The 15632-nt window shown below is 33.3% G+C and overlaps 2 protein-coding genes across 6 annotated transcripts in view; both read right to left on the bottom strand.

Moving 5' to 3' along the window:
- Window positions 1-8072, bottom strand: part of plx (PTB_TBC1D1_like and TBC domain-containing protein plx) — a 23252-nt gene extending 15180 nt beyond the window's left edge. The window contains exons 1-2 of one of the 5 annotated variants that reach the window (XM_018548464.1): window positions 1331-1842; window positions 538-668 (exon numbers count right to left, since the gene is read on the bottom strand). In XM_018548464.1, coding sequence (XP_018403966.1) covers window positions 538-654 — 117 coding nt within the window. In that variant the 5' untranslated portion in view covers window positions 655-668; window positions 1331-1842. Of the gene's footprint in view, window positions 1-537; window positions 947-1330; window positions 1843-7960 lie in introns of those variants that run through there. The other 4 variants (XM_018548463.1, XM_018548461.1, XM_018548467.1 and 1 more) reach the window with 4 other exon arrangements.
- A 4000-nt stretch (window positions 8073-12072) lies between these two features.
- On the bottom strand, window positions 12073-15289 carry Elp3 (elongator complex protein 3). Its single transcript, XM_018548408.1, has 9 exons — window positions 15112-15289; window positions 14781-15025; window positions 14385-14588; window positions 14024-14277; window positions 13752-13941; window positions 13442-13659; window positions 13097-13357; window positions 12256-12437; window positions 12073-12149 (listed from the first exon to the last, which is right to left on the bottom strand). Exons 1-9 carry the CDS (start codon window positions 15122-15124, stop codon window positions 12073-12075), a joined length of 1644 nt encoding a protein of 547 aa, XP_018403910.1. The 5' UTR covers window positions 15125-15289.
- Window positions 15290-15632: the final 343 nt, after the last annotated feature.

Raw genomic sequence — 15632 nt, 5'->3', positions numbered from 1 at the left:
CCCCCCCCCCCCCTCCCCCCGATAAGAGTGTAAAAGAGATCATTTCAAGATTACTTAATACGCATTTAAATTACGATAATCCACAGAAGATATTCTGGTAGAGAAAATTCCAACAAACAAAATTTAACTTTGTTAATTGGTATCATCAAAAATATTAACTCATATAGCTCGAAAACATCCGATATTATGATAAAAAGACAAAGAAGAAAAAAATGTGGAAGCTGTTTACTTCGTCTATGAGCAGATTCAGAGATGCGACAGTAGAAAATTACGTAAATGACTTTAGCGGTCATGAACAACCGAATGATTTGCCGAAGCATGCAGTTTCACTAAAACTATCAATGCGAAGTGAACAAACACGCTACATCATTACCAATCGCAGGTGTGTTTATGTAATTACGAAATTTACGTAACTCAGAAATATACCGAGGATAGTATAAAATGTGATTTCAATGCTAGCGTCGACAAAAAAAAGAAAGAAAAAAAAAAAAGAAACGTGATCGCGATTGTGTCACTCGATAAACAAAGTACACGTACTTGTGCATTCGGCAAAGGATGATCTTCCGCTGCCCTGACCAAGGGCTCCTTAGCGACCTTACTGGCGTCGCTGTAAGATCTGTAGGGACTGGAGGCTGATATCGGTACCGTTATCATCTTGACTTCTGATCCTTCGCGCAATAAATTTCTAACGTTATTCTACCGGTCTCATGCGCGGAATAAATTTGCACACCTTATTACACTCGGTTACCTGGTACCCTGTTTGTTCAAAACAACACGATCTTCAGCTCGTCGTCGAAACGTCATTGACCGAGATCAGAAACAATCTTTTTTTTTTTTTTTTTTTTCAATTCGCAATTCTCAAGTTTTAGGTTATTGATTACAATTGTGATTTATTGAATACAATTACGTCAAATATATATTTTCATTGAAATTTTTTTAGCAGGCTCAAATGTTAATTGTTTTTAATAATTGAAAAGTATTTTTAAAAACACAGAATAGTGATGCCAAAAAATATCGTAAAGAATACTGAGTGAAAACGCTCTTAAACATAATCGATCTGTGAAAATAATATAAATTTATAGTCATGAAAATAATCAATAGAACTACAGTCGAAAACTTTCTAATTTTACCAAGTTATCGATATTTGTGTGTACTTTCAACATTTTTACGTGTACAATCGTGACAGAATTGACTGAAAGGCAATTTGAACGCAAAGTAATGAGACCTTGTTGTCGCAATTGCTTTTAACTCGTTTAATATAAACGCAAGTAATAATGCCAATCTCGATAACAAGACTATTATCATTAAAATTTACTTAAATTAAACTTACGATAAAATCTGAACTACATCGCTGTTACATTTTTCCAACGACACCGCGTTAAATTCTCTGAGTTTATTCGTGATCTTGCTTTTTCCGCGGCACTTGCAAAACGTGTTTTTGCAGTTCGCGTTGCGTCGCTCGGCGTCTTCGCTGACGGCCGAGCAAACATAGACTGACGTATTGGAGCACGGCGATGCCACGGGGACGAGTGAACCACTCGACTGGTGGTTACGCGCTGTCAGGTAATGCACGGTCCCTGTTTAGCACGTCCGACATTCCTCAAATGTGAAAACAGTGGCGCAGTTACTACTCGACGTTAGAAGGGATTGGTAATCATGATTTTCGGAGCGGATTACTCGCCTTCTAGGCGAGATATATTTCCGCACGACTGATTCTACTTTAACCTTCGCAGAGGGAGTCCTAGTTATCTCTTGAGTGAGGTTCAAGTATTTTGCCCTCAATTACATCTGAAGAGTTTAACATGAATTAAAAAAATTGTTATTATTTGAACAGATTTAATCTTTTCAGAGAGTTCAAAAATACAGTTTGTTGATCATCAAATTCTGATTCGTTCATTTTCAATCGAAATTCCAGTTAACTTAGTTAAATACTTCTCTCAATGATGCACTGCTTCGCGTGAGAGAGAATGTTTGAAAGAGCGTTAATTTGCAAAGTATTATTCCAAAAACAATAAATTTGAATGAAAAGGTTGATGCTGCGATTCGGAATAAATACTTAAATTTTAAATTAAGAAGTTGTATAATTTGAATAAAATTATAAATATACAGATTATAAAATACAAAATGAAAGAATATAATTTCGGTCTTCTTGCGGATGATATTAATTTCTTGCATTTACACATAACGTGTCCGTTTTAACACGGTAGATCTCTATGTATTATCATACGTTCTCGCATTTATGCAGCAATAGCACTCGTCGTAATTTACATATTCGTATTACTACGAGTATTCACGATGTGTCTTTCGTAAACAGAGATGAAGCAGCGAGACGATAGCGCGCGTTTGGTGCCAGCGTGCATAATCAGTTTGTTTCACCAAGCGACTACGATTATATACGGAATGGAGCGATTTCTGTTAGGAACGATATAAGAATACCAATGCGTGTGTGCCAGTGAACCATGAAAGGTCCTTTCGTTTCTTTTTCTTATTCTTGTAATTGCGTAAGCACTCCTATGTGGTACGTTACTGTTGTGCACTCGTGAAGGACGTATTGAGCGTCATTTTTAATCGTTTATGCAGCCGACGTTGAAAAGTGTAATGGACAAATGGAAAAAATGATACACAAAACATTTTCGAGATTGTAAATAACGGCTGAAAAATTAAAAAAAAAAAAAATTTTATGGCTTTTTCTGCATAGTTTCAAATACGTAATCATATTTCTAATCAGTTCGACTAATTATATCGTAATTGTTAATTCTGTTTTACTTTGTTATTTGAGCATTTAAAATAATAAATGACATTGAGAATAATAAATGTCAGAAATTACTTGACGTCCTTGTGTCACAAAATGCATTTCGCATAATTTGAAACGCATTTCAGTAATAATATTATAAATAATTAAAATTATATTCCTTGATGCGTTTTCTGTGTAGGACGCTGCTGGTCACGAGATAAAAACGACAGGATCATCGAAGGATTAACGTTAATTGTTTAATAGAAAAAGTGAATATAAATTGAATAGCAATGCTGCTGGAAAATCCCAGCGCAACAGTGCTGTCCCGCGCTTGATCACACACGTCATCCGCAAAAACCAATGTAATAAACATCGATAATAATACATGAGAAAGGATATCTATCTATCTATCATGTGTGTAACATCAGTATACCGAATTAGTACATCGACCAGTAATCGATCAATATTATCCTCATTGACTAGTGGTATTATATGTAAAAATGTAGAACTATGTAAATGCTGTAACGATAACACTATGTTATTGATCCCGAAATGCTACAATATTAAAGAAGTAGTTTCATAACGTTTCAAATACTGTCTTACTGACATTAACAAAAATAAAACTTGAAAAAATGGAGGTTCTTACGAAAACGTTAATAAATTGATCTAAATGAAGAAGCAGAAAAACAAAATAAATTGATCACCATTAATATATTGATTACCGCATGGTAATCGTGCTTGTTTCTTAATGGTACGTTGACGATCACCATAGTGATCGGTGTTATCAAATTTTTTTAAGGTACTTGCAAAAAACAAATATCATTTATGTATTTATAATATATGAAATTTCTAATGAGTCTATCATTTTCAGTGAAATTTCTGTACGGTTCATCTTTCTTCTTCCGTTCTTCGTGTTGGAAAAAAGGAGTTAAAATAAGCGATCCGAGAAATTTAGTTGAAAAGAACAGACTTATTGATATAAATAGCCAAATAACAATGTAAAGTAAAAAGTGCGCTATTCAACACAGTACTCATGGAGATATGTTCGTACACAGAAAAAACGATTTTGCTGAAATATTGTGTTGAAAATTTAGTTAAATATAGATAATTTTGTTTGGAGCATCAAAATAATTATGTAAGATAAAATAAATTAATAGAAGGCTCAACAAGTATAAAACAAATAAATTGAAAATTATGTAAGAATCTCAAACATTATGAATAAGATTATAGAAAATTTTAACATTCTAACAACCAGTTTGAGAATATCATATACATAATTAATTCACAGTCCTTCTCTACCTCTTAGACTGTTTTCAATTGTTGGTTTTTGCCTCTTTTAAAGAATTTCTTGTTTTAAATTTGATATTATACTTAATTTGAAAAATTTTTCTTGCGTTCAGTATTTGGCTCATTATTACTCATATTGTTTTATACTTATTGGGCCTTATTTTATATTATTTATTATATTATTTATTACATAATTAATTATTTTCATGATTATTTTCATGGTTCTAGAAAGTTATTTTCAGATTTGTATCTAGCTAAATTTTTAGATACTTCGATGAAAACCATCTTTTTCGTACTTATTAATCATACCATAATATTTATCCATTATGCTTATGATAAGAAAATTTCATCACAGCGACAATAAGACACGTAAAACTCGTTGGACGGACGGACGACAGGTTTGTTCTTTTCAGTTAAACTTCTTCCACTGTCCATCTTTTTTGTTCTCTGTACAGAGAAAAAGAAGAAAAATGAACTGTACAGAAGTTCAACTGAAAAGAATAGATCTACTATATTAAGTTTATAAATACGAGCTTTTTGTGCGGATGCAATATATCAAATTTTGCGTGCAAGAAAATAATATGTGCAATTATAATCGAGATATTCTCGGTTATCTTATCGAAGCTTACTCATAATGAAGCATTGACAGGCGTATTTGTGATATTTATCATTTTCTTTGTGATAATAATAATCTACGAATTAGACCGATATCAATCCAAATTGCTTCTTTAAAACTTTCAAAAAGATAAGCATAAATTATTTCCTGTCAGAAATAGTACAAACGTAACGATGTTACTTCTCTCCATTGAAATACTGCAATTAATTGAATGTTTAAATGCGCTTTCTTTTTACACAGCATTTATTACAATTATTACTTTTTTCTTTTTCGCAATAGTGTACAGTGTTCGAGATTCGTAAATGGTGTAATACGGATTTTGCAAAAGAATATCGTTTTAAAGTATTTAAAAATATTGCATTCGAAGAGTGTATATCAAATGTCTTTTATAACCGCACGATGAAACACAGACTTGAGTGTCTGTGATGGTCGCAATATAATGTGCGAGCTATATTTTATCGGTGATAATAAAAAAAAAACTGGGAAGAATCAGCGGCTGTTTTGTAATTACTCGCTTATTTGAATCGTTTATAAACCGTCGCGTCGCGTCGCTCAGATATTAACGTACAATATAAACTACGTTGTTTACACGTAAAAGCTTAATACTAATTTAGCATGCGTTCATCTTTGCGTTTCGGCTGATCTAGTAAAGCAACAACAGCGCCAAAAGGTAAAACAACAACTATATTACATAACGCCCAGCTAAAAATTTATCACGGCTAAACAACGTGACTAATAAAGTTGTAAATAACTGCATACCCTCACAATAGATCAAACTCGACGCGATAAACAAAAGGATATAAATACAATACGTACTCGCGAATATACAAACTGTAAAACTACATATAATAACGATAAAATATTAACGACTATAGTATGCAATTCAATTGAGATATTTTGATATTTATTTGAAAAAAGCGATATTTTGGAGTTTGGCGTTAACAGGGGCTCCTAAAGAAATCTAATATATTTCAAGCTGTGACGGTTATTTGGCTAAAATAATAACAAGTTGTTTTCGTAAGTAATAATAACGCTAAATCTGACACGTGCTAAAATGCGTTTCACTTTAATTTAATCTGTAGGCGTAGAAATCACGCGCGCGTGTGAATCTCGGAATCCAGACTCGGCTGGGTTTCAGTTTTACACGCGAACGCATGAAATTTTGCCGGTGGTTCACCTCTTTCGGGGGTGTGTGTGTGTGTGTGAATGTGTGTGTATAATGTGTGGCGGTCACGAGAGACGGCCACTTACCAAAGGTGTGCTTTTTCGCTCCCTCTTTACCCGTCCATTCGAAAATCGTCGTCACTTCAAAGTCGCTCCCGCGGTCGACTTTCACCGCGCTATTTCGCGAGACGGAGCGAGACGGAGCGGGATGTTCGATTTAAATGCCTCGTCGCCCGTGTTATGCGCGATACCGCACGAAAGACGCGACGCGAATTAAGTCCGCGACACGAGCTGGCAATCCGCGAGAGCGGATAGTCCTGACGATTGTTAAGGACAAACTTAATAATAGTCGCGGTGAACTGACGATATATGGCGCCCGTGGAGCACGATTGGCTGTCTAGCGAGCAGCGATTGGCTATTTTATACACATATCGACGACAATCAGAGTCGCACGTAGGAAACGCGTGCAGAAGCGATTAGAATTCTGAATTTAAATGCGAGAACGAGTATGATATGACAAATAAGAAGACAAGATATGGCATGATTCAATTAACTTTTCCTATAGAATCATGTTTAGAGATTTTTTTACATTTGCGTTGAACAATTGGAATTTTTGAAATATAGCGGAGATCATCAGCAATGATTGAAAACTGAAATTGAAGTTAAACTTTTAAACGCAAATATGAGAGCAAGAACGAATGTACTGACAAATAGGATGGTAAAATTACACAATTCGATTAACATTTGGTGTGTGAAAGTGTAAATTTAGAAATTGAACTCGTTTGGAAACGTATATTTTAAAATTTAAAATTGACAAGCCATTAGAAGCGACAGGTACGCATTCAAGCATTAAATTGAAAAACGAGGATAGAATACATTCAAAGAAAATGACAATAATTTTGAAATAGAAGCTTAGAGAAACGATAAATATCATTTTGTAACAACGCGCTGTCTTAAAATCGGCAAAAAATTCATACATTACAATAAACTTTACAAGAATAAACTAAAAAAAAAAGACTGTATTTGCAAAAGAATTTGCGCATTAGCAACCGTAAAGATAAGCTATCGCTTAAGATATCATTATGCATTGTGCAGGTACGGTGTATATAACAATCTAAAAAACAATTCAGCTTTAATAAGAATATTAACATGCGAGTTTCCTCGAAATTTTTTTACGAAACAAATTTTATCCTAGATCGCAATTGAAAGTAACACAAAAATTTAATAACGATTTAGAAGCTGCATCGACAATTATTTCAAGAAAAAAAAAAAGTAGAAGTGTGTTTTTGTATGTGCTTCAATGGAAATAATTAAGATAATATAAATAAAGTGTAATTAAGAAATAATAATATATAAATCTCAAAACAAATTATATCAATGTTTTAATTATACAGTACGATTTGTGTAAAAAATTTTACTACAATGATTAATTATTCTGCAAATAAATTATATTAATTTATTCTATTGTAATTATTTGCAAACAGCTGTCTCGCGATAACTTTGCATAAATCATTTTAAACGCTTAAAGTAAAACAATGAGATTTTTCGGCATTACCTTTATAAATTATAGCAATAAAAATAATGAGAACAAAGTAAATAATAAATGAAAAAAAAAATAGATTGTTAAATACAAATATGTTATGCAACTTTTATTTATTAAAATATTAACACGTTGCACGAAAAATGTGCGTAACACATTCTTGAATACTTTTTGATGCCAAATGTTGAAATGCCCAAGTCCCTCTATCGTTTCTTATGTGTTTTTGTTACGTATACATATGTGAAAGACTTGCTCTCATGAGATTTTCTCACACGCATTCCTCCGAAGTCTCACGCAAGACACGGCATAATAAGTGAATGCTGCTAGTCGCCTTTTAAATGCGCCTCATCAAATACAATTGCAGCGCAATCACAATGATAGCGATCGCAAAAAGTTGTGAAAATCCTTCCTGATTGCGCGCTACGTGGAATACAGTCGCAATTATCGAACAGCGATACGCGCGGTTCTGTCTCGAGTAGAAAGAAAAAAAAAGAAAAAAAGACGCTCGCGTAAAAACATAACCTTATTCCGGATTCGCCGAGTCGGGAGTTTATTACGTGTCCTCGTCCTCTCGCTTACGGTCGGCTGGGAAACCCGTCACGAGTCAGGTGTCCCTTACCTTCCTCGCGACTCCTCCTTTCCCCCGGATTGGCTCGCCTCTCGACTGAGTTTTGACAAGGACGCGACTGAGGACGCGAGAGACTCCCGCGGGAGTCCGTTGGGCGCCTAAGCGCGGGTCGTCGGCCACCTCCGTCCTCCTTATTTCTCTTTACTTAAGTTGTCCATTCGGCGTCGACGGTCCCGTCAGGCTACGTGTCCGTCCACCACATCTCATCGGTCGAGTCACGCGGTTGCCACCTTCTCTCTCTCTCTCTCGATCAGTCAAAATCCGGGAGATCCGCGACGTAAACGCACAAAACGACCGAGCCTGTAGACGTACAGTATATACATACAACGCGTTACACTGGCGTTTACACCACCTGCCGACCTGCGTCCACGACACTGTTCTACGACGACAAGACTCGCTTTTGTTTACCGTAACAGTCTGGGGGGGGGGAAAGGGAATGTCTTTCGGGAGGCGAGAGAAAAGGTACACAACAGGTAGAAGAGGATGGCTTTTGACCGCCTCCGTGGTTTCGAGTCAGCGACGGAGTTACGGTGGTTTGATCTGGTTTGATCTTCGCCAGGAGCGAGGTGATCTTTCGAGATTGTAAAACCACCTTAATCTCGCGCGCCACAGATTATGGAAATTGAAGACCGCTGCTGTGTGTCCCTCGAAAATCTCTGATACGCATAATTTAGAATTCGAATTATTATGTATGTTTATTCAAATATATGTGATTGATATCGTTCCGTAATGTAATTTATTATTTTTGCATAATCGAGAAGGGTTTGAAAATAAAAAAAGTATACCATACTGCCCTTTAAAACATCATTGAAAGTTTAGAATTCAAGAAAGTTCTGAAAAGGTATTGAATGATCCCATTCGAAATAAGAGCGATAATAATGACCGTCGTTTTTGAGAAGTTTCTTGACAATCACTTGATTTACACTCGATTTTATCATTCATAATTAAAAATTAATTATTGTAATTAGCCACTAAAATATAAAAAATAATATTGGACATTATTGACATGAGTGAGTAATTTATAAATAACTAGGATCATAAAAGAGTCACTTTTACATACACATTTCGTATTTATAAAGTTTTAAAACATAGTTTAAAATTAGTAAAATTGTTAACATTATTAAACACACGTAAGAGTAGATAAGAAATAAAATTAATCGATCTTTTGTGGGGGCTAACGTGTCTCGTGTTGCTCAACAACATTGCGCCGTGCGTGTCTCTATAACGCCAACGATGATTCGCTGAAGGCGAAATGGAAAGGCGGCGCGGGAAAAATGCTTATAGTCGGCAGTGAAAGGTTAATCACTGAATCTGACTCAAGTTTAAAGACAATTTGTTACAAACTCAAATGAATGTGCTTACGAGGAACTCGTGTAGACGTAATCGCGTGCGTATGACAACAATAATAATGGTATCGGCAAAATTGGCTATGACACACAGGAACTTGGAAATTAACGACAAGATTATTGTCTAACGACAAGAACGATTAAGAGCTCGCGACGTACTTAAAAAAGGAAATAATACATCTTAAGGCCATAACACGTATGAAAAATTTAGTCATAAGGCCGTAAGCAAATCGGCCAATCACAGTCCAGCGTATTAAAATGTGAGATCGTAAACTTGATTGTGATTGGTCGATTTGCTTAAAGCCGTAATCACACTAGCGATTGAGCGATTGGCTGCGTTCAGCAGAGAAAGCAGCTTTGCAACTGTTGTAAAATTCTTTAATATGATTGGTCTTGCCTTTATTTCCTTATTACATGGCTAAATGTATAAGCCAATCATATTCAAGAATTTTACAACAGTTGCAAAGCTGCCTTTTCTGCTGAACGTAACCATTGTGATTGACGATTGAGGATCACTTTTCAATCACCCAATCAGGATATCGATCATGAAACTCCTTTCCTAGGATGAAAAGTGAAAAGTGCAAATTTTCACCATCGAAGTTAATGGAGAAATTTTTCACTTTTCACTTTTCATCCTAGGGAAAATGTTTCATGATCGATACCTTGGATATAAATGCGATACGTAATATTAATACAAGCTTACCACTACAAACGTGTATGGTCGTACAAGCGCTCGCCGTTATTGGTGCATTCTTCTAGATTTAAAATTCTGATTGAATGATCTAAAAAAAAATAGACCAATAACAGCGGGCTATCACTATCAACTGTCGAACGCGCCCTGTGTTTCGATATTCACTGTCAGTGCTGAAAATCGAATAATTTGTACCGCGCGCTAGAGATTTTCAGACAAAGGCTCGTTCTTTTTAGTTGAACTTGCAAGATTTATTTTCTCTTTTTTTCTCTCTAATATGGAGAGAATAGGAAAAAACGAATCGTGCGAGAACTTTCGCTAAAAAGAACAGTTGCGGGATTCTCTAAACGTTTTATCGATGATTGTCGCTATCGTTAACTAGCGACAGCCAATGGCAGGGCAATCCTAAAAGAAAGCGCGGCTCTCATTGGCTGTCGCTAGTTAACGATTACAACAATTATCGGAAAAACGTTTAGAGAGTCCCGCAACAGACTAGTGTAGTCTACCGGAACGTAGCCATATTCATGACGTATCAATTCAGTGTTTGAATTTCGTGCCGCATTTTGAACAGAAATCTGATTGGCTGTCTTATTGCTTGGCAGCCATTATGCGCGTTGATTCACCTTCTCTTAAGAACACCATGGCCATGTTGAACGCGTCGCGTAGTCATATTCAAATCAAATCGCTTCGCATTTTCTGCAATTATTAGGGGGCTGCGCAGAGTAAAAGAAACAGGGAACAGAGAATGGAGAATAAGAATTTCAACCTATTAGAAATCATATATCGTGAAATAAACAGGGTGTATTCCATAGTACATGATTTCTGATGAATTGAAATTCTTATTCTTAGTTCTGTTCTTTTTTTTTCTGCGCGGCCTCTTATCTGAAATAATCCGACGTGTGAAAAATTATCGTGAGTATCTCCGGCGGAGATAATCATTCATCGTAGAACATCGAGTGTCACGAGTAATCGTTTAACGGCATAATTTCAACATCGGTTAGCATTGAGTCCGATTTTGTGCGCTTGGCATTGATCTTCACGTCTATTCCCGCCAATGTCGCGATCATCGAATATGCCGTTTTACGGTCAGTATATTAATTCTTTTACATTAATGATTTTTTTATATTACTATTGTATACATATGCGAGTCATTGCTACGCTAAATAAAACAATTATATGTACTTTTCTCTAATATTTGAAGAGCGATAGATGGAAACATATAACGTTTCTTAATTTTGTATATCTTACGCATGTTGAAAGTTTAAAATTATATACATCTATATTCGCATATATATGCGTATTAGGATTACAATTTTTTTCATATATGAATTCCAAATATATATATTTTTTTTTTTTGGAATAATAGTGTATCTATATTTAAGTAAAATCAGAAATAATAGCATCAATATTTAAATAAAGTAATACTTAAATTGCAATTTTGAATATAATTAATATTAATAACGCATTTCTTTATGCAAGTCACGCTTTTATATTATTTTAAAATATAATGTGTTTTATACTATTTTATTAAAGCACTAGCATGATCAAAATTTTTATAATTACTAGCTACTTTTAAAAATAATTACTTTAATGTGTGTGTTAATTAAATTTAATTATTTATCATATAGTAGATAATATAAAATATTCTGTGTCTCTCTAAACTTTTTTTTTAATATGTATTTTATTATTAATTAAAAAAATATCTTATCAATTTTAATTCAGAAAATATATAAATATTATATTACACTGAATAAAACTATTATATTTTGAACTTGGGTTTATTTTAATTTTTATTCTAAAAAATACAGGATTCTATTATTTTTATACAGTTTATTTTTTATACAGTTTTCTTTTTTCACTTTTATTTACTTGCTTAGCACAAGATACTACTGTGTCTTGTGATTTAGCTTTTTGTGGGCGTTACTTTACAATTTTCTGTAATTTATATGTAATATTTACATATTTATTCTACGTCTCTGTCTTTCTTTCAATCTTTGAAAAGTTATTTTCTCAATTATTTATTTTCTTATATTTTATATCTTTTTCTACAAATTTATTTTCATTACTTATATAAGCATTTTAGACATGTATGGACCATCAAGTTCGTAACCTAATTTTCTATAATAATTCCGTGTACCAACGCCTGCAAAAATATTAATTTTTAAATCTTTGTTTAGTTTATGATGGTAATTTAATAATTAATGTGAGAGAATTTTGTTTACATAAAAGCATTATATTATATAACATACCTGAAATTACAGAAATTTTATGAGATTGATGTTCCTCTTTTGCGATTCGTTCAGCTTCTTCCATTAACAAAATGCCGAAGCCTTGGTGTTGAAACTTTGTAGGATCGCGAGCACTAACAGGTACTACACTGCCATAAACGTGAAGCTCTCTAACTATAGAAGTTTTTTCTTTTAATTCCGATCTACAAAAAGAATAAACAATATTAAAATATACACCTTCTTATATAAAGATGTCAGAATAATGCATAGCTTTATATGAATACTTTTAACTTGAAAATATCTTACATTCAATTCCTTCATTTCATATGTCTTTTATAAAAAATTGTATATAAAATTAAAGTTGCAAATAACCCATTTTAAAAACCTATTTAATTTATATTTATATTTAAGTTATATTCATCTCTTTAGACATATAAATATCATCAAATTTTAAGATATGAAAATCATATCTCTTGAAAATAAAAACTAAAATTATATATATTAAAATATATCTTAAAAATATATTTTATTAATAATGAAATACATTAAAGAGCTTTTAGAGATAGAATATTTTGTATTACCATATATAATTGAATTTAATTAACAACAATTTAGTTTATTATTTTTAAATGTAGCTAGCACACACACAATTAAATATTTTAGATAATACTGCTTCAATAAAATAGTAAAACAAAATAAAATTCAAAATAAAATAAAATAAAAATAAAATATAAAATAAAAACTAGTTGTGTAAAGAAGTATGTTATTAATATTAACTGTATTCGATTAAAAATAAATATTACTTACATAATGTAAAGTATTACTGAAAAAAATGGTAGTAGATACGGTATAAAAATTATACCTGAATGTGTTGGTCGAACATTTCCTTAATCTGAGTAGGCCAATTAGAATATCTTGTAAGGGATCTTCGTATGACAGAAATGTCTCCCATCCGCCGTTTGCTACGTAATCACGTCGTATAAGCTCTACTTCGTAAGGTTGCACTTTATGATGTATTTCTTGAATCCCTACTTCACGCGTTCTAACATCACGGCAGTCTGTGCCCATATCCTTCATTCTCTCTAGAGCTAATTCACGTAGATTCCCATGTTCTACACCAGAACTATATTTCATATAAAAAAAATGATGTATAGCATTATTTATTATAAGTGCATTATTTGTATGTGTAATTTAATATTATATTTACGTTACTAATGGCATAGGTATATCACGTTGTACGCGATAAACGCGAGTCCAAGGAGGTATCAATGCTAGAATACGAGCTATAAGATCGATTAATACACTTGGAGCATAGCTTTTATATCTGCCAGTTTTCCATAATTCATACAAGCCGGTGCCACGTATAACCAATGTTGGATAAATTTTTAATCCATCCGCTCGAAATGCAGGATCTTTGAAGAATTCCTAAAAATTGATATAAAGTTGTATCAATAAAAAAAAAAAAGGAATAATTGAATAAGTTAATATTGTTCTATACACATGTAGTAAAACGTTACTTTAAACTGAGCGATATCTCGTTCCAAATCGACATTTGGTAAATCTGGCATCATGTGAGCTATCACCTTGAATCCAGCATCTTTTGCTAGTTGAAAACTTTCACATACAGCGCGTACTGTATGCCCTCTATTAGTATCACGTGCTACATCTTCATATATCGATTGTACACCAATTTCTAAACGTGTGCATCTATCGAATTTTATTTTAATTTTATCATAAATAGCTGCATAAATTTTATTATAATTTCAAATTATGTTAAAAGAAGATATACCCATAACGTAACATATCCGAGAGATGCTTTTTGAGACAATAATCTGGTCGAGTTTCAATAGTGATGCCGATACATTTTGTAGTACTACGTTCCGAATAACTCACTGCTTCGTCAACATTATTGCTTACATGACCTGAGAGCGCATCATGTAAACTTCGTATAAAATAATCTCTATAGTCATCTGGCAAAGACATGAAAGTACCACCCATAACAATAAATTCGATCTTGTCAACATTATGACCCAACTGCTTCAACTAAAAGCGTAATATACATTTATACATTCATACTTATATGATTATATGTTTACAAAATACTGAAAGATTATAAATTATGTGAGATACAATGAGACTACTTGCTTTACCTGTTCAACACGATGTCTAGTTTGTAAGAAAGGATTATATCTTGCTCGTATAGCTCTCATTGATGTAGGTTCATATCCTGTGTAAGATTGAGTTGAATATTCAAAATCAGAATCTGGACCACCAGGGCAATAAACACAAATATTTCCTGTCATATTAATGTGCGGACATCGATGTGGTTTGCACATTACTGCTACAACTGCAATCTGTAATATCTCAATTATTTTTTGTTTGCAAAGATTGTTATACAATAAATCTGTTTTTCGTCTCAGCGCTGAATTATATTAAAACTTTCTGTTTTTCTTTTACCAAACTTTAAATCATTTACTTAATTTTAAGTACAAAGATATGTTTGTTCAGTTACAAAGAACAGATTTTATGATACAAGTAAAACTAACCCCACTAGCAGTCCTGATAGGTTTAGCCTTCAATTTTGGTACAAGTATATTTCTAGCATAACTAGGCACTGCTGCAATAATATCAACCAATCTTGGGGAAGAATCCAAGCCATATTTTGAAGAAATTCGTGTCTTTAATTTATTTAGATCAATGTTTCGATTTTCATTGTGTGCCTTTAATAACTCCTGTATTATCTCTCCAATTGTTATTACCATACGTTCCTCCTTGCTTTGATTTTTAAATTCTAAACAGACATATTATAATGTTACGTTATATTAATTCTGCCAGTATATTGTAACAGGTAATAATACATTGTATGTGCAGACTTACTAGGTATCACCATAATTGCAAATCGTTTATAGTCTTATTTCAAGTACATATTTTAAGAATGATGAATATATTTTACTTTCCTTCCTTCAGATCTCTCAATAACACAAAACTCTGTAAAGTAATAACAGAATTAGGGCACATGCCGCATAATATGATGCCACGTGCCGGCAATCAGTCGCAAATTTGTTCTTTGTTGTTGCACTGGTTTCACTGGACTGAAATTTTCTTTTTCACTTTCACCAAGCTTCAAATATACATCTGTTTCATATTTTAAGTACACTAGTAGCGTATAACGTATACTAGTTTGGTTACAAAGAGAGAGAGAGAGAATAGATCATACATCTATGAATATAAAAAAATAACTAGGAATGAGGCACAAGAGCGCTACATTATCGGTTATTCTAGAATTCTTGCTGCTACTTTTTCATGAGTCTGCGTTAGATGGCACTAGTAGAACTATACAGCTCAATACAGCTTCTCTTGTGCAAAAGTATTAGGCACTTTTATTATTATAATCAGGG

This window comes from Cyphomyrmex costatus, unplaced genomic scaffold (genome assembly GCF_001594065.2).
Source record: "Cyphomyrmex costatus isolate MS0001 unplaced genomic scaffold, Ccosl1.0 scaffold72, whole genome shotgun sequence".
NCBI classification, from domain to species: domain Eukaryota; kingdom Metazoa; phylum Arthropoda; class Insecta; order Hymenoptera; family Formicidae; genus Cyphomyrmex; species Cyphomyrmex costatus.
Note: the sequence above shows the minus strand (reverse complement) of the source record. Positions and strands in the feature narration are given on the sequence as shown.